This window comes from Drosophila virilis, chromosome 4 (assembly GCF_030788295.1).
Source record: "Drosophila virilis strain 15010-1051.87 chromosome 4, Dvir_AGI_RSII-ME, whole genome shotgun sequence".
Lineage (NCBI taxonomy): Eukaryota > Metazoa > Arthropoda > Insecta > Diptera > Drosophilidae > Drosophila > Drosophila virilis.
Window position 1 is genome coordinate 28793543 of NC_091546.1, and position 27487 is coordinate 28821029.

General features: G+C 39.2%; 1 protein-coding gene across 20 annotated transcripts in view; it reads right to left on the bottom strand.

The window, feature by feature from the left end:
• The window catches only part of AGO3 (Argonaute 3), a 48500-nt gene extending 37001 nt beyond the window's left edge, over positions 1-11499 (bottom strand). For 10 of the 20 annotated variants that reach the window (XR_011416568.1, XR_011416566.1, XR_011416565.1 and 7 more), the window contains exons 1-2: positions 11201-11217; positions 886-1303 (exon numbers count right to left, since the gene is read on the bottom strand). Coding sequence is in view for 14 of the 20 variants with exons in the window: in XM_015169904.3 (XP_015025390.2) it covers positions 886-1300 (415 nt within the window). In the remaining 6 variants the exon portion in view is untranslated. Of the gene's footprint in view, positions 1-885; positions 1304-11200; positions 11219-11274 lie in introns of those variants that run through there. The other 10 variants (XM_070208869.1, XM_032433102.2, XM_032433106.2 and 7 more) reach the window with 8 other exon arrangements.
• Positions 11500-27487: the final 15988 nt, after the last annotated feature.

A 27487-nucleotide genomic window follows, 5' to 3' on the forward strand; every position in this document is an offset into this window, starting at 1 on the left:
ATTAGTAATAAGAACAGTTAAGGCAAGGTGCCGATGCATTGAATGGCCGGAGAGACGCGGAGAGCTGGTGATAGCTTTTAAATGAAAGATACATATTAATATAAAATTTTACAATCAAGTTTGGTGACTAGCTCGTATTTTTTACGACAATTTTTTTAAAAACAGTATTTAAATATCGGGTTTTATTCATAACTTGAAAACGGGTCAAGTTATCGAATATCGGAAACAAACTCGGAAACAAAACGGACGGACAGACAGACGGACATGGCTAGATCAACCGGGCTATTGATACTGATCAAGGATATATATATGCTTCATGGGGTCTGCCTGTTACACACATTTGCTCCTTTTACCAGGGTAAAAAAAAACAATTGCAAGAATTTTAAAAGTTTACGCAACACATTAAAAAAAAAAACAAGATGAGCGCTAATATTAAATAATTTAACAAAAGATAAAAACACATTTATACATAAATACACACAAATTAATAAGACAAAAAATATTATTATTTTTAAATTAAAAACACAATAAAAAAATTTGTAACATCTATACTTTATATATATGTCACCCATGGGCGAATATCTAAGAGCGCTATGCACAATAAGTACATAGCCGCACGCGCAATAATACTTTAACAATATATAGTCTTCCTCACAGACTATGTTAGTTTAAACATCTTTATACTATGTTACAATTGTAGGCTACAATAAGCTCTTTTGAACTTAATAAAAATCATTCTTTAAACTGACACCAATAGGACTGGTACCTACAATCGATTATATATATAATATTTTAGCAAATCCTTCATCGTCTCTGACCCTGCTCATACATTTTTTTGCCAGAACAGTACCGTTGCAAAGTGTTATCGAATGATATTGCCCTTACCTTTAGTGCCGTAAATAGTGCTAGGACAAAACAAACCATCCATAGAATTGTTTATTTTGATTTCAGATCTACCATAAGTAAATGCTGAATTTTTTGCTTTTTTTTGTCCAGGAGAATCATCTAAGAGTTTTGAAAAAGTCGATGTTTCTTTTTCGTTCTTTAATTGTTGGGATTCATTTTGAAAGGATTGCAGAAAATTTGCACGTCCACGTCCAATTGAAATGCTGACATTTTGAATAGTTGATGCAAGCTCACTTGCAATATCATCCCTGGCAATGCGTCGGTATTCTCCACTTGAAACAGACTGGTCAGCATCTAAGCCACTATCCTTGGCATGCTCTCCACTAGATGAAGAAACTTCCGATGTCTCCGTTTCTTTATGAAATAAGGACAACAAATTGCCACGTCCAGGCATGATCTTTAAAAAATAAAGGTATTTTTGATCAAGTTGGGTAGCTATCAATATATAAATGTGGTCCCTAATATTGGTTACGCCTTTAGAAGTTATTTACTTTATCCAATGAGCTATACATGGAATTATCATCATACCCTAATTATATTTAAAAACCACTACAAAATAGGCGTAAATAACTAAATCTTAATATTGCAAATAAGAGGTTATAATCGGGAGTTCCCGAATAGGAAATACCATGAACCCTCTTCTTCCAACACCAAATTAAGCTCATGCTACGCGCTCGTTCGTAGTAATAAAGACAAATTTTAAAAAAAGTTCCCATGGAAGGGTTCGAAATCGCAACTGACTTTACAGCCACACAAGCCAAAAAAAAAAAAGTTTCCTTGGTAGGGCTCGAACTAGCGACAGACTCAACAGCCTTACCAATCAGATCAAACAATATAATCGCAATTGAAGCTGACACGCATGTATGTATATATGTGTGTAAATTGCATTTAAATTGTAGCTGAAATTGGTGGACAATACAATTTGGGTTAACTTGATTTATAGCTAAGAGGTAGTGGCGGGGAGGTAGCGATAGATATAAAATAAAAGATACTTAATATATATACACTATTCAAGAAAATACACTGCACACTATCACTTTTGGCTGGTTAGAAACACCAACCCAAACCCGAAATTTAACAGCTGTCTTGACGTTGAGACTACCGTTGATACGCTAACAAAAAATTTCCACAACGGAGCGGCATACGCGGCCCCCAGACAGCTATAGCCCGAGGATTCCAGACAGGGAAATCCATCTTTGCAGCCCCCACAGGCGGAGACACGGGCGTGTCTGGTTTAATTTAAGAAACCCCAGGAAAAAGACAGCGCATGATAGAGCCACAAAGGCGTTTCCAACGCACATATCTATCATGACAACGCTTCTATACACAGTATTCTCAAGATCCCATGGGTCTCAGTGACGAAATAGTCAAAAGCAGCAGCACATACCTGCATAGGCTCGACCTACACAACAACAACCAAGCAGTTGGTCTGCTGGACAACAGCAACACAACAGAAGACTGAAGAGAGTACACACTCTGGATCTTACAAGGGACCAAAATTATACAATCATTCCCCGTCCCAACACTCACCACTTATTAAAAATCAACATATATTACACTTGAAAATATCTACAAATGAACCACACCTAGTTAAGTACCCTTCAAAACATTTAATAAGTAGGATTTTGATAACGATTTTTATTGATTGCTTGGAAACATAGTAAGTTATCGATTATCGGAAACTAACTCGATCTGCGCATGGATTAGGCGGACCTACAGCTTTCAAATCTCTAGCTCTAAGAAGTTCTGAGATCCTTGCGTTCATACATACGGACAAGGCTAGATCGATTTGGTTCCCGCACGTGGCCATTCAATGAGCTGGGAAAAGCTGAAGCAAGGTGTCACGTATGGAACTTTAGGTGCATATTAGGTCAACGCGCTCATAGGACAGCCAATGATGGGTTCGCTAAATTGGCATATCTTCCGCACATGCGAATAATTGTGAAATCAGTGGATGCGAACCCCAGCGAAATGCAGAATGGGGGCATTTCAACATATGCAACAACACCAAACTGGAGACGCCGACAGCGACGCTTCATCGTTGGACTGAAGTTTCATTGGAAATTAATTAAGATACAGAGTTTAGTTTATAACTCGGCCTCATTGTAAGCACATAGGCTGTCAAAATAAATACATTTTTTTATAAATGATTTCCATTGAATTGGTTAATTGGCGCCCGAGCAGGAACCCGCAAATCTTAAAAAAAAAAAAAAATTAAAAAAAAAAACAAACAAGAATATAAGAAATTCGTTTATCTGAAGCCAATAAAGGCTTAAGGCCCCTTAGTAGGCTGCCACTTTAAGTGTAGTGCAAAAGGAAGCAAGTGCTAGTCCTAGCCACACCGTGTACACATCAATACAAATTTACATAGTGAAAAAACAAAATATCACGTAGTGATTACAAAAAATTATTCACATAGTAAATATAAGAGTGACCACACAGAAATTACACATAATGAAAAAAAAACACATCGACTATGTGATTACAACAAGAAATTCACATACTAAATTACAATCTCCCGAACAAAAGGGATCACTAATAAAATAAAATATTATATATAACAAGTTAGAGGTTCTAGTCGGGAGCTCCCGACTAGGGAATACCCAGAACCCTCTTATTCCAACACCAAATAAATTAAAAAAAAAATCCCCTTGACAGGGTTCGAACTCGCAACTGACCGTAACACTGACCAAAAACACAGTCAATAAGAAAAGTCTTCTAAATTCGATCTATTTTGATCTGATCACTTTGTTTTTGGGTAACACAAAATCACTTCATCTCTGTCATATTTTCAAATCCCTAAAGGCGAAACTGCAGGGGATTATATACGAACAAGTGTGCTTTATAGCCTCTGTCCACTGAACATATTTCTTACACATTTCTGAAGATATCACATTTTTACGAAATGTGTGAAATGCGTCCTGTGCGTTTCCCCATAAGAAAACACATTTAACACATCTTTCAAAAGTATCTCATATTTTAAAAATATGTGTAAATTCGCTTCGAACATTTCGTGTTTTTGCAAAATGTGAAAGTATCGTAACCAAAAACAGCTGATATATCAATGAAGGCAAACGGGAACTTTAAATAAATAAGAAATTTAAAATTATATTAATCTCACTGTTTTTAGAATTTAAACATGGCGAAATCTCCAAAATGGCACAAAAAATAAAGCCCTTACTTCGAGAGCACAATTTTTGAAAGAACTTTACGGCGCTTATGTAAATTAAAGAAACTCGATCAGCTGTTTATTTAAAGATGTAGTACTTTTGCCACTCACATGTTACCAACAACTGGTGGAACACCAATTTAAAAATGTGACATTTCTTAAACTAGTGGACAGAGGCTATTAGTCGTGAGTTTTCTATTATGGGTAATTCGAATCTGCTTACACCATTCCCAAGTCCACATCGAGATACGCGCTTGTTTTTCATAGCAATAAGATAAATATTTTTAAAAAGTGTGTTAAGTCAGCCAGTTTCGAACACTTAATAACCTTGACCCGACAAAACTGCTAGCAGCACACACACAGAGCTACATAAAGTGTGTCAGCGAGATCAGTGACTACACGCATTAGGTTAAATAAAAGAGAGAAACAACTTATACGATACAAACGGTATAAAACCAAAAATACAAAGAACAAAAACCAAGCAGAGCGCGGCTATAAGTGCAGACCACATATTCCCCCAACTTCAAGCACACATCGGCCACGAAACCAAAGCCACAACTTCAATTCTGAGGGAAATATGTTTGTAACTTTTAAAAATAATAAAATAAACAATAAATTGAGCCGTAAGAATTTTGAAAAACAATTTGTTTAACAAAATCTTTTAATGGCCAAAGGTAGGCTACCGATTTAGCCTTATCGGTTACAACATGTCATACGGTGCTACCTTACCGAATGGTATGAATGGTTTGTGGCGAATCTCCCAGATTTGCCGTTTGCCCTGGCGTTCGCATGAGTCATGAACTCGTTCTCCAAGCTGAAACGGGTGGTTGCTTATATTTGCAAATTTGTAAATCGAATCCGATAAGCTGAACTAACTGAAGACCACGTGTATCAAGGCACACATTTGCTGCTGTGATCAGTTCAATTGGCTACTCTTAGCGATCGTTTGGCTTAATGTCCTCTCTTGCGCCATTTCTTGACGACTTCGGCCTACTTCGCATTGGCGATCGGTTGAAAAACTCTTCGTTAGACTTCTAAGCACGACACCTGTTTATTTTACCCTTCAGCCTTCTGTGACGCAAGCAATAAAAGTTTACCTTCATAAACAGAACTTACATGGTGAACTTCGTGCTTTATTGCCTTCGCAAAACAGTCTCGTGTTGTTGCCAAATGCACAATCTGTTTTCGTGCCAAGCCGTGATTGACACAATATAATGACAGATTTATCAGCTGATCGTCTCCATACATTGAAGCAGTGAAATGCTAAATGCTACTTCGCTATAAAGGCGGTGGACTTAGACGTTGTGAAGGACTTGTTTTCAAAAGCATTTCTTAACGCCCTAAAACGATTCATCCTATGTCGCCCACGACCTCACAATGCGACACACTTCGTAGGTGCCAAGAATGAGCTGGCAGTTTTGAGCCGCCGGTTCCTGAGTAACGAGCATGTCGAGGCTGTTCCCCCCAAAAGGGGGAAAATATTTGGTCAAGTAGCCAATAGAGACAACACCGACGGCTGCCTGCAATAGCCAAAAGCAAAGAACGACAATCATAGATTGCGTGCTCTTTGTAATCTGCTATCCACTCTCTTTCGTTGGCCCTTTGACTTCTGCATTAACTGCCCATCGCTCAGAGTGGCGACCGTTTTTTGGAGTTAAGCTTCGTTCGTGTTATAGGTTTTAGTTGTATTACAATCCAGGCACTAGTTCGAGATGGCTGCCATGAAATAATAGTATAATACAAATTCTAATAAGTGCGCTGCGGCGCAAAAAAAATAAATTGGAAAAATAAGCTTGCAACTTCACATACTCTATTTGTATTGGGCATTTTTCCGGTTTATAATTTGGAAATAAAATGTATTAGTTAATTGAAAGAAATTATATTAATATTTGCATCGACTTAAAAATGCGGATTTTCTACCCAGCCAACCTCAGTAAACAACATACATTCATATGTGACTGCTAATTGGGCATGGATCAGCGCTAGAAAACTAACAAAAGCCACATCAGTGAATAACTGCACATATATATTTTGATGTACTCATGCTTACATTATTCACACATGCAAACATAGGTGCATGAACGACATTGGCTAAGACAAGAACCTCTATCCAGTATACACTGTCGAAAACCAAAAGTAAAAACAAACAATCTACGTATGAGCCATTTTCTAAGAATTGTTAATGTCTGTTGTGATTGTGAAGTATTTTACTTTTAAAGTGCCTTGTAAAATTTATTAACAGTGCCTAGGACAATATAGCATCGTATCGTTTGAATTGGGAAAACCCGGATGAAGCCGATGAAAGCCGGTCGCATTCAAATGTATGGGCGTTAATTATCTTAATGTATATGTTGTCTTTTCCTGCACGGAGCTCGAGCTACGATTCGCTTACTAAAGCAGTAATTAACAAGTAAGAGGTTCTAGTCGGGAGCTCCCCACTAGGGGATACACTGAACCCTCTTCTTACAACATCAAATGCATATATACATTCTATTTTAGAAGCTATATGTCAAGTTTGGTGACTCTAGCTCTTATTATTTACCAAAATTGCCCAAAAAACAGAATATCGATATCGATTTTTATCGATTGCTTGGAAACGAAATAAGTTATCGATCATCGGAAACAAACTCGATCTGCGCGGGCACTAGGAGTACCTACATCTAAAATTTCAAGTCTCTAGTTTATAGGTTCTGAGATCCTTAGGTTCATACATACGGACAGACGGACATGGCTAGATCGACTCGACTATTGGTGCTCATCAAGAATATATATACTTTATGGGGTCGGAGATGCTTCCTTCTGCCTGTCACATACATTTGGATTTTGCCCAGATACCATATACCCTTATACCAAAGACAATATAAACACTAAGATGAGTAACGCCCATACATTTGAATGCCTAGCCTGGCCTTTCATCTGGCCTTTGATGCTTCGTACGGCACGCCTGCCGACTGGTTGTTCCATCTCCAAAGACCAGACGAACGAATGCCGCAGTCGCGGCTTGCTGATGCTGACACGAGCTACGAAGTTAGTCGTCAGCCTGCCTTCAGCAAATCTGGTCGATGCTCCTTTGCGTCGCTTCGTTTTCGAAGTACATTGACGTAAAGTGCTTGTGCTTTATCCATGAAATGCATGATTTATTTAAATGATATATTACCCTAGATATTAACGATTAATTTTACAGGAAAATTTAAGAATTTATATAATTTTTACACTAGGCGCTTCTTGCGCAATAACTATGTTAAGAAAATAGCACACATAGATTGATTTCACTTTTCTTTTTGGACAGTGTATGCTCGAGAGAAGTTATTGTCTCAGCCAATAGCGTGCGTGCACATTTGTTGTATTCGTGAACTATGCATGCATAAATACATCAAAATATGTATATATGTGTTGTTATTCACTGCTCTGGCTTTAGCTGGCCTATCCCAAATTTGTGTTTATATATGAATGCATTTTGTGTACTGAGGTTGGCTCCGTACAAAATATGTATTATTAAGTCAATGCAAAAATTTACATTATTTCTTAAAATTAAGTTAATATTATATGGAAATATTTTAATTAAAAAAATTAAAGCATTTTAAGTCGACTCGAAGGTCATATTTAGTTATGACCCCATTACAATTATAATGGCCTCCTCGCGGTGTTCTCTGGGTACCGATTTTGCATCGGTAGCTAATTTGAGCGGCTACTTTGTTCTTTATAATTCGAACAAAAAATAATAAAATAATAAAAATAAAAATTAATTAAATGTATCTTTAAAAAAAAAAACAAATTTGCACTTTTAATTCCTTAATTTTTTTTGTAATACTTAAAAATAATAAAAAAAAATAATAATAAAAATAAAATAAAATTAATTACATAAATATTTGCATCGACTTAAAAATACAAATTTTGCACGGAGCCAACCTCAGTACACAAAAACCAAACAACATATAGACTGGACATCACATAGAAACAACGTTGAAACAAAAAGTATCGGAGGCAACTGGTCCAAACTCGCGAGTAAGGGAGTAAGATATACATATGATGTATTTTTGAACCGCTTACTCTACAGGAAAGTGCTTGTGCGTCTGTGTATATGTCCATTTTGTTGTATGGCGTTACTCATCTTAGTGTTTATATTGTCATTGCTTATACCCATTTTTAATGGGTTCAAGGTATAAAAATATATGCCCCCCTCACTAAGAATCGAACCCCTAAAAATATCGCACCAGTTGCAAATTTTGTCTAAAAAATAACACTCATTAAAGTACCATCGTATGTCCACAGCGCAGAATACGATTCAATCGCATTTGCAAAGTAGTTGATAGAATTCAATATAGATGCACATGAGTGTATGTGTGTACATGTATGCAGAAATTCTGGCACGTTGCAAGCCAAAACACGTTTTCTTAAATAACATCGGTTTTTAAGCCGATCTTGATGTCATTTTTAGCAGAAGACTTTAGTATGTTATACCCGTATAATCACTACAATCCAATTGAGTTCAAAAGGCGCTTACAGTGGTGGGTAGTTTCATTTGGTTTATTTATTGAATTTAAAGCTACATATGTTGTCTATGCGGCAGGGTTTAATAGTTATAAAATGAAAGATATTTGATGTATATATACAGTATGTCAATAAAGTGTTTTTACTAACAAAAAAAAACTAATTTTTTGGGTTTAGTTGAAAATAAATGTACCTAAAAGTGAGAATTTTTTTTCAATTATAATTTATTTCGATTCTATATTTCTCCTAGAACTTAATGGCAAAAAGAATTGTTAAATAACATTACCCAAACATTTTATAAAATTAAAAAACTAAAAACATTCACATTTTATGCTGTCAATAAAGTGTTTTTACAGCTACGGTAAATTGTTTTGCCGTTCTCTTTTGGGTGATCCCGTTAGATTTGGGCCCATGCGTTTTGGCTTCTCTTGTGTCTTCGACTTTTCTTGTCATTTTCTATTGCAATTTATAACGTTTTGCTTTAATTTTATGAAAAATAAAATGCCAGGAAAAAGAACAACTTTTGAAGTCGCTCAGCTGGTGTATTATAACCATCAGATGGGACGTCAAGTCTCGGAACTGGCTGATATGTTTAATTTATCAAAAGCAACGATATACAACATATTAAACAGAGCCAATAAGGAAGATAGGCTAGAGGCAAAGCCAGTATGTGGTCGACCCTGCAAAATTTCTGACAGAGATAAGCGAAAAATTCTGAGAAAAATTGAGAAAAATCCACAAATTTCGCTTAGGGATATTGCTCAGGAGTTCAAGGAAGAAAGTGGTGTTGATGTGTTACATGAAACTGTCCGAAAATTACTGAATTCCAATGACTACACATCACGAGTTGCCAGGAAAAAACCTCTACTATCGGCGGCGAATATTTTGAAGCGGCTATCGTTCGCTCAAGTCCATGTAAATAGTTCGAACGATTTTTGGAGTAACGTCATATTCTGTGACGAAAGCAAGATGATGCTATTCTACAACGATGGGCCATCCAGAGTCTGGAGAAAGCCACTAACAGCGTTGGAAAACCGCAATATTATTCCAACCGTTAAATTCGGAAAACTATCAGTGATGGTGTGGGGGTGTATTTCGAGCAAGGGTGTAGGAGATTTGACCTTCATTGAGAATACCATGGATGCTAGACAATATCTGAGCATTTTACAGACACATCTCGTCAGTAGTGCACAGAAATTTGGATTCTATGAGGACAATAAGCCAATTTTTAAATTTTACCAGGACAATGACCCGAAGCATAAAGCTCATATGGTAAGAGTTTGGCTGTTGTACAACTGTGGAAAGGTGTTAGACACTCCACCACAAAGTCCAGATATGAATCCAATAGAAAATGTGTGGTCATATTTGAAAAAAAAAGTCGCAAAGCGGAGTCCAAAATCAAAAACTGATTTAAAAGCTGCTGTACTGGAAGAATGGCAGAAGATTCCAGAAACATACATACAAAACCTTATTGTTTCAATGAAACGGCGATTGCAGGCTGTATGTGACGCTAATGGCAGCCACACAAAGTATTAAAAAAAAATATTCCTGTTTTTTTAACATTGTTATTTAGTAATAAAGTTTCGTGTAAAAACACTTTATTGACAGCATAAAATTTGAATGTTTTTAGTTTTTTAATTTTATAAAATGTTTGGGTAATGTTATTTAACAATTCTTTTTGCCATTAAGTTCTAGGAAAAATATAGAATCGAAATAAATTAGAATTGAAAAAAAATTCTCACTTTTAGGTACATTTATTTTCAACTAAACCCAAAAAATTAGTTTTTTTTTGTTAGTAAAAACACTTTATTGACATACTGTATATTTGTAAAAAGCTACTTGTCAAATTTGTGTTCATTTGCATTTCAATAATGATTGCTTGGACACGGGGCAGGTTATTGACTATCGGAAAAAATGTCGCACTGCGCGACATTTGAATTTTGTTATGTTTGTGCCTTATATCTATAAGGAATACTTAGAATAATAATTATATGCAAAAAAAATTAAAAAGAAATAGTTTAATTCCGTAAAATATAAGTTTAAAAATGAATTTGGGTGCTGTTTTTCATTTTGCAAGCAATTACTTGACAAACTGTACGTATATTTATTTCTTACTCTCTTGTTGTCTGAGCGCGCGAGCGTGTCTCAAACCCAAACAAAAACGAAGGCTACTTTGGACCAGCCGCACAGGAAACGATTGTCCAGTCTGTATGTTGTTTGGTTAGTGGTCCTATCTATGAACATATACATATGCACATATGTTGTTTGGTTAGTGGTATAATAAACGAACAAACAGAGACGTATGATTGATTGGTGCACTTGGCTTTTGATGGTAATATACATATGTTTTAACTTTATGGGGTCGGAGATGTTTTTCAATGGGCAGAAGCCTGCAAATGTATGTGCACAACTTTGATTAATTATTGTTTGAAGCTAGCTGTGGATACAAAACTACAAAAAAGACCACCAACTCTTAAACTTTTTTGCTTTTGCGCGAGGTACATATATAATTCGTCTATTACACGAATATATATTTACATATGTTTGTATGAATACTGCAATTTTGCGGCTTATCGTATGACTGATGCCATATATATAAGTATCTATATATAAAATTGTAACATTTTTACTTACGTATGCATATACAGATAATAATAGATTTATTTTCATAAATTCACAAATATTTAATTATATGCATACATACTTACAAATGCTTATTTGAAAAGTATAAAAGTACATATAACTGCAACAACCTGCAATATTCGTTTTAATACCCTGGTATTTACCGCTACAACGTTTGTTTAACAGCAAGCGTATATCACAAATCGATTTTAATATATCATGTACTAATCTCAGTTTTCAGAATTGTAAGTTCGCGCCACCGTTACTTGAATGAATTAATATTAAGCTTCAGTGATGTCAACTCAGCATCTCGATATAATTTAAAAATACTCGAAAAATGTGTATGTCTAGTACGTTGTTCACAAGCGAGACTTTGAAATAATACCATAATGGCATTTGATATTATAACTTTACGAAGAAATATCTTCTATATGTAATTAAACCTAATGGAAACTTAGGCAACCAAAAACTTAATTCATTTGATGAAATGGGTATAGTAAATAACTATGTGAGTTTCGAGAATTTCCCCTAAAGTTTCACATTTAAATTAATAATATGGTATAACATAACACACTTATATTAAATCGTTTCTATTTTTTTTATATGGTCAACAGCACCGAGCGTCTTCCTAATCATTTAATATGTCAAAGCGGCCGTAGGGTCAGAATTCTTCACACTTTGATCAGCGAGTCCCGGCATCTTTGTTGGTGGCATTTGTTTCTCTTTTCTTAATTTCGCAGTGCGCAATCACGTCCGTTCGCTCAGACCTTTTACTTCTGTCTGTCCACATCAATCCTTTGCCTCGCAACGCAACGAATAATAACGAAAACCAGCGGTAACCGCTTTTGCTTCTTTGTGTCCTTACACGAATTAGCTGACAAAGAACTGCACGCACACCAACAACTCTATGCACGGGTCTCACTCAGTGAGAGAGTTAACAGTTAACACCGACTCTCAGTGATATAAGACATACAAGTCGTCAATGACAGTTACTCTGTTTTCTCTATTCTTCTTTCTTTTAATTTCGACTCATACAATATTCATATTGCTCTACTTAAATTCGAATAACAATAACAATAACAATAGCAATGCTCCGAAAAATACATAAATTTATGAAAATTACCTACTAAAATCCTTAATTTGGGTGTAGACGAATTAGTAAACTTAAGTATATAATAATAATATTCTTAATTTACTATATTATTTTAGAATATAAAATAATTAAAAAACCAGAAAGCAAACAAATATTAAGTAAGAATATTTAAACTAGATATTTAGATTGTTAAGTAGATAAGATAAAGAAATAGCGATGGTTTCATCATCATCATCGAGCCGGTGGGCGATCTTTATAGCCTGTACGGCAGGCAAGCTATGCCCGCTACTCAAAGCTAGGAATGGTCAGTGAGTCTCCAAATGACTGTTAGGCAAAGAAAACGTAATACAAACTATCGTAATTTTCACTTGGTACACGAACAGAATTGTGGAAAGTGTAATCTGTTGTGCAGTTTGCTAGCAATAAGGGGCGATAATTCCTGGTAGGTCTGGACGGAACAGAGGATTAAAGCCGCCCTACCAGAAAAGAAGAATCCTTGTCGCCAATAATCAACTTATGTTGGAAGGTGTGGTACAATTGAAGGTAATAAACATACACTTTGAATGCAATTAATGGGTAGAAAACCAAAGTTTGCATAGCGTTCAAATCGTCTTGCAGACAGGAAAGATGTACACATCTCCACCATGCATGAGTACCCGGGCATGGGTTATAAGAGAGTGGAGATTGTTTGTAAATAGAGTTCAGAATAAAGGTCCAAGAAGACCTGAGGAACACCTTTCGAATAAGAACCAATCCAAAACAAAAGAGACGGAGGGGAACATAAATGGTCAAGTTAAAGGAGTAAAGCATCATGGTGCACAGAGTTAAATGCCTTGCTGAAGTACGTGTAAATGACAGCAGTTTCCATTTAAGATAGGAAGGAAATAAATGCATGTCTATATATAAAAACACGTCCATCTATAAAAACAACTGTTTCAACTTTGTAGCCCGATACCATCACTGCCCCGATATTTAGTTTCCGTTACTTAGTATTTTGGCAAAAAATATTAACTTTGTTTCCATCAGATAACAACACAGCTTTGGGTACTTCAATTTTGTAATTTATTTATTATAAATGAGTGGCTTTTGTTTAATAATGGGTGCTACATTTTTTGATTTTTTCTAACCTTTCTCTCCATCTCAGTAAATGATTTACGCTGATAATGTTTTTGATGTTGAATACAATTTAGTTTGATGCATTGAATATAATCGGCCGAGTCTATATCGTTTTTGTTGTGTGGTCAGGGTATCGTGAGTGAGGTTGAGCATAGAGTGGCACGCAAATAGCTAGAGGTTGGCAAACCCGTCTTGCAATCCAGTGCACTGAGTGGGGAAACGCAGAAGAGCGACTGTGACCACTTTTGAATGTATGCGTGTACAGAAAAAAACCATAGCCGATCATGTCCAAAGTAGTACGGATCGGAGATCACGTTGTGGACCCTCGTCCGACCGACAACATTTCTGGGACTGAGGGCGCACGCAAGTCATCCAAAAAAGAGAGAGGAACAGCGGTGAGCCGACGAGATTCAAAAAAACGGGATGGTGGCGTAATTTCCACCCCAGGCTTAAGGCAGGGGCCAGCTTTTCCTTGCCTCCAATACATAAGCTAACTCATTAGATTTAATTTATGTAATGTTCTGTAACAATAAATAAGAAATATTATTACTGTAGAGAAAAATTCATGGCTGGTTTATTGTCTGTTGGCAGGGAGAGAAGGGCATGACTGTCGACACAGGCTGATGTGGGCCAACAAGTTGTCAATATGAGGGATACGAGGTAAGGTGATAGGCAGGGCTGGTACGCCTGCTCCTGAATCGGGACCCAATCTGGAAGAATCAATTGGATTAATGATATCTTTTGTTATTTTATATTATAGTCTAACCTTTGTTGTTTTCATTTATTTGTTATTCTAGCTGCTTATGTTGTTCATTTATTTGTAGTTTCAGCTGGTTGATGTTTTTAAATTCTGCAGTTTGTTTTCTATAGTGTTGCATAAGTCATAAGTCACAGATGTTCAAAGGTAGCTCGTTCATATTGATTGTGCGGTCTGCGGGTCAGGGATGGGACTACCCTTGTAGAACCAATGAGCCCGCTGTTTGCGGATGAGGTCATGGGTTTGCATGAGGTCAGCTAAGACTGTTTCACGGCAAAATTGTAAAAATTCATAAATCAAGCCCGTACAATTGAATCTAGCAATTATTTGTCTGCCATTTGGACTATTCGATTGCCCATGACAATAGACTAGTCTCACGTTAACTGTGCGGGCTGAGATTGACAGAACTGGCATTCTAACGATCAGCTGACTCATAAGAGAATAGTTTAAGAATTCCAGGAATTTTATTTTTGTTCTTCCGGTAGCGGACATGTCTTACTGGGGCAAGCTGAGTCATCGCTCTCCTTTTTTTGTAGTAAGCGATTCGCCAACATGTACATTGTTTTATGATAAATAGTAATAGGTACGAAAATAAAAAATATTGTGATAAATATTAGAGTTAGGTCAGTAAATTACTGTAGCAATGGAAATAAGAATGTTCGTTTTTTATGGCTTTGTCCAGTCAAACGAACGTTTGTTTTCTTAATCTTAGTGGTTATAAAATCAATTAGGGATCATAAGGTCATTCTGTGTTGCACTCTAGGTCCGGGTAGAATTCGCGGATATCTTGAATAGAAAAACGGTATAAAATTATAACGTTTCTTATCTGCCCTTACATGGAACAGCGAGCCAACTTGGGGATGTATTTCTGGCAAGCATTTAACCTAGCCCCAGATATTTTGGGTCCCAAGCCCATCCCCGCGGATCGCCAGGTTGATGAGCTTTTGGCCGATGACGCACTACGGGGAAGAAGTAAAATAATTGGAAATCGGGCCGAATTCATGGAAGCTGTCTTGACAATAAAGAATAGATTTGGAAGCGGTTACGCGGAAGTTTTTGTCTTTTGAACATAGCGGCCGGATGGACGACGGGCTAAGAGAAGCGCACTATCGACTTAGTAGTATGTGCAAGCTATGCAAAGAATGACCTAAACCGTTATCGCCAGCGATGCAGAAAATAGTTATTGATGAACAGTTGAGCTTGGGGGTAATAGAAGAGTGCAACACTCCAAGGAAAGCGAAGTAGTGCACGCAATCTCAACAATTTGACTGTGAAAGACGCGTATCCGCTACCCTGTATAGGATAAAACATTTTCAGCATAGATCTGAAGTTTGTGAATTGACAAAACGAATAAGACGCAAAAGCAAGCCCTATGCCGTATATACCGTACCAGTCAGGCTCTTGTGTCAGTTTCAAGTAAGGCCAATTGGGCTATAAAATAAAGCACAATGTTTAGTTCGTCTGATGGACAAAGTAATCGCCACCGACCTACGGTCCAACATTATTGTTTTGTTGCGCGATCTACTGACTGTTTTCCCAGATTTCAAAATGCAAGCTACCTGCGACGAGTCAATGATTAATGGAAGCAAACCTCTCAATCGCACTGCACAAATTCTAATTTTGCTTTAAGGCTTTCAAATGCCTCTGTTTTATTATTGGTTGAGCAGAAGTAGCCTCTTATAGGGATATAATTAAATGTCGATTTTTTTGTTACTCTTATTTGCTCGTATGTATAAAAGTTAACCACCGACTTTTGGTATTTGCTGATCCAGCACTCTGGGGAAGCCAATGACCAGAGTCGTGATCGCGGCAGATATGTCGCAAATATGTTGCCGGCCGCAATGGTCATCCGACACCACACACTAGGCGCCAACGCTGCACTTTTGAGCGCAGCGACGGCGACTCTGCGACAGTGGCGGCAACTCCGTGGCAGCGAGGGCGACGCAGGCTAGCTTTGCTTATTATAACCAAAATTGTATTTCATAAGTCTCAGTTTAGATATGAATAACGCGAAGCGTACCGCTCCCTTCCTTAAATTACTGTTCTTAGTTTACTTAACTGCATTTGTGAATGCAAAGAACCAAAATTTGCAAAACTGCATTTATAAATGCATAAATTTTAGTGCGAAATTTTGTTAATTATAGCTACCATTGGAAAATAATAATTAATACATTTAGCTTGCTATAGAGACTTACAAATGTAAGATTAACCCAACTGATGAAACCTCAACCCACCCTCAAAGAACACATAAAAATAGATGTTTTGCCAACCAGTCTCAAAACAAACAGAGGGAGATATTTTGTTGTCACTTAAGCCCACTAACCTTTCGTTGGCAGTGTTCGCACCAAAGAATTTTTGGATAAGCGAAAATAGATAACGCAGCACGTAGCTGCACAATTTGCAATTTCGTTGCGGCTCATTTTGGTTTTGGGCTTGCTTTGTACTGAACAGAAAATAAAGGTAAAAGAGAACAGAAGCGCGTTAGTTACCATCTCAGCCTCTCTCGAGATGGCACCCTCCAAGCCTCCACGAGGCAATCCAAGATAAACTATCTTCATTGGGTGGGTGACTCTAACTGTGACACCGTGTACTTGACCAAAAGTGCCTACACAACATTGTAGCACTATGTTGCTACATAAACCCAAGAACGCAACATCAGCAATAGACAGGATGTTGGTGGTGTAGACATTAAGATATATACATACTTCTGTTAATAAAGAATATTCAGTTTGGTTTCCACTTCAACACAAAGCTGTTGTTATATTTTTATTTCGCATCATTAAATTCCTGACTTACAAATAATATTAGACTGGAAGAACTTTTTCAACATTAGAGGTCATATACCAAGGCACTAAGGAAATCACATTTAACACTGGGTAAGGTTCTCCTCTGGTTACTGGCGCTTTCGGATTACAGATCATGAATCTCCTTTGTATCATTATCTTGTAAGTTAAACAAGTAAGAGGTTCTAGTCGGGAGCTCCCGACTAGAGGATACCCTGAACCCTCTTCTTCCAACATCAAATGCATATATATATTATATTTTAGAAGCTATTTGTCAAGTTTGATGACTCTAGCTCTTATTATTTACCAAAATTGCCCAAAAACAGGATATCGATATCGGTTTTATCGATTGCATGAAAACGGAGTAAGTTATCGAGTATCGGAAACAAACTCGTTCTGCGCAGGCACCTGGAGCACCTACATCTAAAATTTTAAGTCTCTAGCTCTTATAGGTTCTGAGATCCTTGCGTTCATACATACGGAGAGACGGACAGACAGACAGACGGACATGGCTAGATCGACTCGGCTATTGGAGCTGATCAAGAATATATATACTTTATGGGTTCGGAGATGCTTCCTTCTGCCTGTTACATACATTTGCATTTTGTACAAATACAATATACCCTTATACCCATTTTTAATGGGTTCAGGGAATAAAAAAAAATGTGTAGAAGAAAATGGTGCTATGGTGGAACGAATGTGCTTAAAAGAAATATTTTCTTTCAAAATACAAAAATAAACATATAAGAAAACAAAGAGAAATCAAAGTCGCAGCAATATTCAATATAGCAAAAATAAATGAATAAATAAAGTAAAATACACACAGACTGCAGTACAAACAGTGAAGTTGAAACTGTTGCAGTTGAATTCGTATTTCAAGGCGACTTACGAATTTCAACGCAACGTTATGTTTATAATAATTTAAAAAAAAATTAATTTTGATTCTCGTACATTTGGTTCAAGTACAGCTGCAAATAAATAATAAAGTGAAATATAAAATGTGGTTCGAATAGTGAAGTCATTGCAGGCGAACTTGTATTGCAGGGCGACTTACAATTTTCAACGCAACAAGATGTTTCAAAACAAAAAAAGCCACCCTCGTACAATCGGTTCGACATTATCTGCAATTGGATATGTATTTCAGTGCGACACAGCCAAAGGCGGCAACTCAAAACGAACCAACAAGCAACGCGACACAACAAGCTTGAAGAAGTTGCAGCCGTGTCTTTATTTCAAGGTAACCTTTAGACCAACACATTATCAAACCCAGCAAACAAGTCGCCTTCATCAAGTTCGAATATACAGTAAGTAGTTCAAAACGACTTGTACACCAAAAGCACAATTAAGTAAACCACTCTCCGTACGCGACAAATGAGTTGCGATTAATATGTTCGAATTGTTATTTCAGTTCGACTTATTGACTAGAAGAACATGCAACCATCAACACTTATGATTATAATTTTTTACAAAAACAAAAAATATACAATTACTATGTCACACTACACATTTTTAGAATGAAATTAATTAAAATTATTTATGAATACATTACTAACAAAATCAAACCTATAGATAAGACACGCGTTCCACCTTGACTACCTTCACCTATCGCAAGTTTCTTATACATACATATATTAAACATAATTTAATGGAAAACTTATAATAAGAACTTACACACACATACATAAGTCACTCTAGATACATAAGTCTAAAACACAAACACTTGAATTTAGATTAAAACACTAACAATTTAAGTCAAAATTTAAGAAGATAGTAGGATAACAATAGCAAATAACCAAGGTACAGGAAGAAACTAGTGACTGCCGAATATTGGGAGAGTGAAAAGACTCACCCAAACACCAGAAGTAAACAAAGAATCAGTTCGAACCTTTCCGACGTAAGACTTGTTAAAGCGGACGATAACATTCCAATGACGTCAATATCAAGTTCGCCTCCTAATCAAGAAGGGGCAAATGAACGCGATTTCAGCTGTAAAGATACCAGACGCGATTCGATCACTATGATCGTATGACGTTAACCCTAAGATAGTGAGCGAGTGCTAGTTATTAGAGGGACCGATCAGACCCCTTCTGGGCAGACAATCTTAAGACCAATTAGGAACAAAATTGACGAAAACGCCAACGGGGCTATCATGGAAGGCGGAGCTAGCCTCAACTCGGATGAGATTAAAAAGGCACTTATTGCATATTGATAAAAGAGATGAACCCACTCTTATGTATGAGTTATATAATTTAGTTACACGGTGATCGACCCTACGCGTTTGATTCGACAAAGTCAGTGAAATCAAACCTTGTTCGGATTAACGGAAACAAAGGAATCTGAACCCTTATAGATAAAGTGACGCAGGGTCAGAATAAAATTATTGTTGCTAAGAAAACATAAAAGTGAATAACATTATTGAAGTTTTATCAAATTTATATATTATATATGACTATGTATGGAGTATTATTATTTTTTATATATTAAAAATGACTATGAATTAAGGATTGGTATGGGTCAAGAGGATCTTATTATGTTACTAAATAAATTAACATTAAGAGTTAAGGAGAACATAGGCAAGAAAGATAGTTTTCTTTGCACGACGAAAAGGGCGAAAAGGTCTTACTTTTGATCAAGCGAGCGTAAGTTCCGGACATGTGAGTGCGATGGCACAGAACGAGCTTAGAGGGGAAGACGAGGTAGCTGCGAGGTTAGAATGATAGAAAAACGAGACAAGTGCAGGTGTTGCAGCGAAACGCTGACTTACTCTAACCCTTGTAAGCGCCACCAGAGTAGATTCAGGACCAAAAAGTGTTAGCTGATAAGTTAGATGCCCGCGGAATAGAAAAGGGAGTACCAAGAGTCCCACTGGGGTGTCAGCAGCAAACACACATGTGCAGGCAGACAAGTGATGATAGGAGAGGAAAAGTAAAAAAGAGACGCGAAAAACTAACGAACGACCATAAAATTTCTCGCTGGGTGAGCGAATTCGTTCGACCGCTCTAGTGTGTGCGGTCACACATCAATACACGCTCACACGCAAAGAGCGTGTCAACGGCACAGCTGCCTGATCGTACCGTGGGCAAATAAGGTAGCGGGGAGAGTGCGAAAGGTGTAGTAATAAACGGACGTTGCTTTATGATGTGTGGAACATTTTTTTTTAATGTTTTTTAACGCAAGTGAAGTGGGTCGAGGCAAGTGCGCTAAAATTTTTTTTGTTTTTTTTTTTGTGTTCGAAGAAAAGAATAGATAAGTATAAAACGACCCATACGTTGAAGTGAAGTGTGGCACGAAGTAGCAAGAGTGAGAGTGGCCAATGAGAATATGGCACCACAGTGAAGGAGTAGACGAGTGCAGTGAAAAAGTACTGTAGAGTGAGGCCAGTATGCAGCGCCACTTAGGGTGGTCAACTAGAGTGCCAAGTGACTTATGTTTTGCGGCTCGGCAATTAAAATAAAATCGAAATAAAATAAAAATAATTAAAATAAAATCAAAATAAAATAAAAATAATTATAATAAAATCAAAATAAAAAAAAAACAGTTAATAAAAGCAGAATAATTCAAAATAAAATAATCGGAATCAGGCGGACAATAAAGATTGACTAGCTTACAGAGATAGAAGCACAAGCCAAAGAAAGAAAAGAAACTTGGAGCTCGGCCATAAGATCAATAAAGATAAGAGGTTACGTACTAAATGATGGATACGTGTGAGTGTCAGAATCAAGGGATGGGTGTGCGCTGCGACGAAAGGAGGTGCTAGGAGCTTTCACTCGCGAATTCGGGCTTACCGACCTAGGAAGGGTCGAAGACTTGCGCCGCCGGTTGGAAAGCTTCGTCTCTGGGGGTTCGCACTCGGTCAAAGTAATGACTTGGCTACCCGAACTAGAGGCCAAATAGACTCGGACCCCCGAGCAGAAAGCCCAGCTCGAACCTGACCTGGTTGAATGGGATCAGAGGTCGAAATCCGAATCGGATCCCGCCCTCGCCCGAGCACACCTGGCCTGATAGAAGTTCCGGTGATCCTGAGCCATAAGATCCGTGTTGCGGGTGATAGGGTAATGAAATCCGAAACATCTCGTGTCGCTAAGGGTGTCCCACCAACACCGACGCGCTTATAATTGGAGTTGAGGGGACACTGTATCGTACCCGAACAAGTCAAGAAGTGGGATATACGTTTCGATGGACAGACTGATCGATTGAATCCATCGAGGATCGATTCCTGTTTTACGACATCAACCCAGACAGGTTTCCTAGGCGATGAATGGGGCTATGATCGGCGATGCCGCACGCTGGTTCATGACGAGCAGGCTAAGGAAAGTGCCATGGGATGATTTCTTAAATTTTGTTTGCCCCTGCGATATTTCGAATTGTTAGAAGACAATATCCGGGTTCGCCGTTAACGAGATGGCGAGGGATTCAAACAGTATGTGGTGGACGTTAAGGCACCACGCTGGCTACAGATCTGAGAGAGAATTAAGTAGGATATACGACAACGCAGCCCCAGAGTATAAATTTTATGTGTGGAGAGATCACATCGCTGTCGAAGCTCATACAGCCAGCTGTCGAATACGAAAGGAAAAAACAGCAGGCTCAACAGTACCCATCCATTCGCGATCTCGACTATCGAATAGCATGGGAGGACGTTACAGGGGACTAGCAAACGCAGACAACAACCGGCATAAGCAACCGGTTCAGGATAGCTTCATCGCCAGTCGTCGGGGTGGCTCTAAGCGGGGTTCCAGGGGCGCTACCGGCACCGAGAGAAGAGGTTGTCAGCAGGATAATTGGTCAGGGATCCGGACGAACAGATAAGCGTCGCCCAAAATGCCTCCGATGCAGACAGGGAAACATTTTGTGTGGGAATGTCCCCCAACCTCAGGTGGTCTTTTGTGTGCAATGCGTGACCGGAGGGCTGATTAGCAATGAAAGCTGTAGATGGCCGGCTCGGGGAAACAGGCAGCGGCGCCATCCAGACTGAGAGCGGGTGGGCAGCGATGTCAATGGAACCTGAAACCGAAAACAGATCCAGCGAGTCGATAAACGATAAACTTTCTCCGTGCGATACGTATGGCGATACCACCCGTGTTGCGGGTGATAGGGTAATGAAATCCGAAACATCTCGTGTCGCTAAGGGTGTCCCACCAACACCGACGCGCTTATAATTGGAGTTGAGGGGACACTGTATCGTACCCGAACAAGTCAAGAAGTGGGATATACGTTTCGATGGACAGACTGATCGATTGAATCCATCGAGGATCGATTCCTGTTTTACGACATCAACCCAGACAGGTTTCCTAGGCGATGAATGGGGCTATGATCGGCGATGCCGCACGCTGGTTCATGACGAGCAGGCTAAGGAAAGTGCCATGGGATGATTTCTTAAATTTTGTTTGCCCCTGCGATATTTCGAATTGTTAGAAGACAATATCCGGGTTCGCCGTTAACGAGATGGCGAGGGATTCAAACAGTATGTGGTGGACGTTAAGGCACCACGCTGGCTACAGATCTGAGAGAGAATTAAGTAGGATATACGACAACGCAGCCCCAGAGTATAAATTTTATGTGTGGAGAGATCACATCGCTGTCGAAGCTCATACAGCCAGCTGTCGAATACGAAAGGAAAAAACAGCAGGCTCAACAGTACCCATCCATTCGCGATCTCGACTATCGAATAGCATGGGAGGACGTTACAGGGGACTAGCAAACGCAGACAACAACCGGCATAAGCAACCGGTTCAGGATAGCTTCATCGCCAGTCGTCGGGGTGGCTCTAAGCGGGGTTCCAGGGGCGCTACCGGCACCGAGAGAAGAGGTTGTCAGCAGGATAATTGGTCAGGGATCCGGACGAACAGATAAGCGTCGCCCAAAATGCCTCCGATGCAGACAGGGAAACATTTTGTGTGGGAATGTCCCCCAACCTCAGGTGGTCTTTTGTGTGCAATGCGTGACCGGAGGGCTGATTAGCAATGAAAGCTGTAGATGGCCGGCTCGGGGAAACAGGCAGCGGCGCCATCCAGACTGAGAGCGGGTGGGCAGCGATGTCAATGGAACCTGAAACCGAAAACAGATCCAGCGAGTCGATAAACGATAAACTTTCTCCGTGCGATACGTATGGCGATACGTTGTGCGGACAGCGAGATGACGTTACAGACCCCGGAAAAACTGGGAACAGGGAAGGGACGACTGGTCGTCCTGCGGAGCTGATCCCGGCTGCAAGGTTAGGGATTCGGCAGGAGGCAGTAGTCCGTCCCGTGGAAAGAATACCGGACGCGTGGTCGAACAGTACGGTGTCTAGAGTGCCGCTAGAGTGTCTAGAGCGCCAGTAAGGAATTGTAAACTAAAGCATAAGGGGGACTCGACAAAGATTATGGTGAAAGGGCAGGCGGCGACAGAGGTCAGCAGAGGCGGGGATTCGGGGCCTATACGTGGATCAGCATTCAAAGTTGCGAAGCTGGGAGGGACGGCTAGATCCAATGCAAGATAACCAACCTCACACTTCAGAAAGAGTTGTGCTAGCCGGTGAGCTAGATGCGGGGAAAACCCAGGCTGCGAGAACTAGTCACGATTTAAGTATCGGTGAAGGGCCTGGAGAGGAGCAGCCTAATAGCGAGGACATCTGACCAGCAGACCTAAAGCCAAGTCTACATGTGCTTCTAGAGGCAGAGTTGGCGCGATTCGAGGGTTGAAGGGCGTGTCAAACCTTACCAGTAATCGTATTGTGATGAAGGACAACGAGTCCATTAAGCAGAGGTACTACCTAAAGAACCCAGCGATGCAGTAAGTCATCAAGAGGCAAGTGGAGAAATTGCTCCGGACGGGAGCCATCGAGTCGTCCCGAGGCCCGCACAGCGCGCCGATTGTGCTGGTAAAAAAGAAGACAGGGGAATGGCGAAAGTGCATCGATTATAGGCAGCTCAATGCACATTCGATCCCCGACCCATACCCAGTACTCCGGATAAATCATAAATAATAAATAAATACTGCGTCAACAGTCAACAGTCCGGGTAAGGAGCTGCTATATTTGGGGCATGTGGCGAGCGGAAGGGAGGGTGAAGAGACCCCTCAAAGGTGTTCGCGATTAAACGATTGATGGCCCCATCGAATTGCAAGGAGTTGCGACAGTGCCTAGGAATGGCCTCGTGGTATCGACGCTTCGTGTACAATTTTGGATCAGTTGTGCAGCCGATGACCACCCTCCAGAAGAAGGGGAAAGCATGGTCATGGGGCGTAGAGCAGCAGGATGCATTAGAGCAACTCAAGAAGCGACTAAAAACCACGCCGAACCTCGCTTGCACGGATTTATCAAGAAATTGGTACTGCAAACGGATGCGAGTGATCACGGCCTCGCCGCCGTCCTTACGCAAACTATCGAGAATGAGGAACGAGTCATCAACGAGTAATAAAGGCGGAGATCAAATATTCAGCCACAGAGAAAGAATGCCTGGCTATAGTTTAATCAATCCGCAAGCTGAGGTGCTATTTGGAGGGCTATAAGTTCGACGTCATTACCGATCATATGGCGTTCAAATGGCTCAACTCAATAGAGAATCCGTCTACAAGAATCCCACGAGGGGACTTAGAATTACAGCAGTTCCAGTTCGACAGTACTGGCGAGGGAGGTAGAACATGGTTGCTGACGCACTATCCCGACAGCCATTAGCGCATGCTGACAGGCCATGGAGGAGCAGTACCCCTGCGGATGGGCGGTACGCATGGGAAAACTCACTAAGGGGCCAGAGAAGTACCCGGATTACGCTGTCGAGAACGGTCAAGTCTACAGCCACCTAGGACACCGAGCCGACGACGAGGACTACGTTCCGTAGAAATTATGTGTCGTCGGCAATCAGAGGCGGAGAGTCTTACAGTAGTGCCCCGACGGCAAGTCATCAAGGGGTACGGAAGACGATGAAGGGCTGGCGACTAGCGAAAAAGTACTACTGGCCAGGAATGTTCCGGGTCAGCAAGACAGCAAGGAGTGGTTCACTGGATCGAAAGCCTTACTTAAATCAGTGTTGATGACGTCAGTCTGCATTCTTTTCTTAAACCCATCAATTACAAATGAAGTAAGCTCAAGAAAGTTAGTGCACTTCTGCGCTTCACGAACCCATGCTGGAGAGGTGAAAAAATGGAACTACATAAATGTTGCAGTTGAGAAGTTATAATTCTCTCAAAAGCTTTAGGTATAGCGGATAATTGGTAAATACCTCTATAGTTTTCGACATCGGACTTACTCCCTTTCTTATGGAGAGGGATAATGTATGATTCCTTCAAAATGGTCAGAATAGTAAAATAAAATAGTCAAATAGAAAAATAGTAAAACAGGTTTACATAATGCAGCAGCGCAGCATCTAAGCACGCAAACAGGAACACCATCAGGGCCCGGTGAGTAAGCCGGCTTAATAGTGTTAAGGTCGCTAAAAAGAAGAATAAGAACTTTTGGTAATAATGGGATTTAAGATGCAGTTTGACCTCTGTAACTGATAAGGATAAGGTTGATTTATATTATAGCTAGTGGAGGAGTAGATAGTTTACGAACAAATCGGCTATGCCTGGATTAGTGTTCGCGCTCTCATCTGCAAACTCGGCCGAAAAAGGAATAATGACATATATTTTCGTTTAGAATTGACAAAGTTAAAAAATTGCTTCGGAAATTTGTGAAACTTGAAGGCGGCAATCTTGAAGGTAATCTTTATAACAGATGGAATTTTGAGTGGAAAATTCGATTGGGCAACTGCATAACGGGAGAAACCAGAATGATTTTCCGATTTCTTAAACTTTTTATAATATTCGAATTCACCTTTTTCTAACCTTATAAGTTCATTTGAGAACCAGGGAGGCCTATCCGGCTTCGCTGGGTGATCAAGAGGAGCGCAGACATTAAAAATCGAGTACAAGGTATCATAAAAAAATTTAATTGCAACATCAATGTCTGCACAATTGTACAGTTGGGACTAGTCGACTTGCAGAATAAGATCATTTAGCTTATGAAAATCAGCGTTTCGGAAACAATGCGTACGTTCAGCTAATTCTGATTCTTTGATAGGAACTCGGGCTGGTAAATCAATGACCATTTTCAGAGTTGGATGAGGATAAGGAAATGTAAGCGGACTGATCCTGTGTACAACACTGTTGAGCGAAACCAATACGAAAATAATATCAAGAGATCTGTTTCTTGAGTTGCGTAAAAGATTAACCTGCCGTAAGGACATTTCATGTAGACCATTAATAAATTCGTTTGACGAAGATGGCAACAGAAAGTTTGAATTTGATGGCAATGACCACTCGACATCTGGCAGATTAAAGTCCCAAAGAACTACTAAAAGGTCTCCATCAGAAAGTAGGGAGGAGATAGATTTACTAGCATAAAGATGGGTTTGATAGGTAGACATGTTAGATAGAGGAGCTATATAATAAGATATAATTTAGATACAAAAACTTCCAAATACAACTCTTACAGCCACCAACTCAGTCTCTGAGATGGAAAGATCAATGCGTTCCGACTAAAGACCAGACTCAACCGCTATAAGTACTCCTCCACCAATTTGGGGAATTTCGATCACACCTGTAAGGAGGTAAAAATTGAAGAATCTGAGATGCTCGGCTTCAGCCAGGTCTTAGTGAGGACGATATTTTGAAAATTAAAAACTAAAGAGTCTAAATACAGGTTAGCGAGTTAAGATTTAAGACCTCTAACATTCTGATAAGCAACCTCGAAAGAAGAAATTGGTTTTTTGACGCTGCAATTAAAGTCATTAGAAATAGGTGGTAATAAGATCGTAGTCCGATTTTTCTTTTTGGCCTTATATTCTTTTACTGTTAACTGTTACAACAAATATCAGCAAATATTTTTCTCGGAACATTTTTCAGGAAAACAGTTCCGACTAACAATACAGAGAATCGAACAATTACCTAGGAAATTCGCAGCCTAAAGGCTCCATGCATAATGTCGAGCAACAACATGCTCAATTACATAATTATTTCGAAGACGAAAATTTTCAACAAAGTTCCTCGACGAACAAACAGAATACCTAATCGAAGAAAACGCAAAGACACCATTACCTTATATCGTGGAGCACCTAGATTCTGGAAGCCCTTCCAAATTTTTAATTGACACTGGTGGTCCTAAACTTGTAACTCAAGCAAAACAAACAAAACTTCAAACACAAATACCGATTAGGCCGTACTTAACGTACACGAATTACACAACCTAACGATCCATCCACTTTTTAAAGTTTGCTAATGACACGCCTTTTTCATTACTATTTTTCCAATTCCATCCATATTTCGACGGTTTGATTGGAATAAATATTGTGGTGCGAACTAACTACCATTAACAAAGACTTATTTATGTCAGGAGGACTGTACTCTGCAATGAATAACTTGAGTTGGAAATTAATAACCTTTCGAATGAGACTCAGCACTTTTGTCTAGATACACGACTAGAAGTCGAAAAATATAGGAAACAAGACTACTTGGAAGTAAACCTCATATTAAAACCCAATAATGAAACTACTTTCAAGGACCAAGATTTAAATTCTAGTATACGTAGTGAC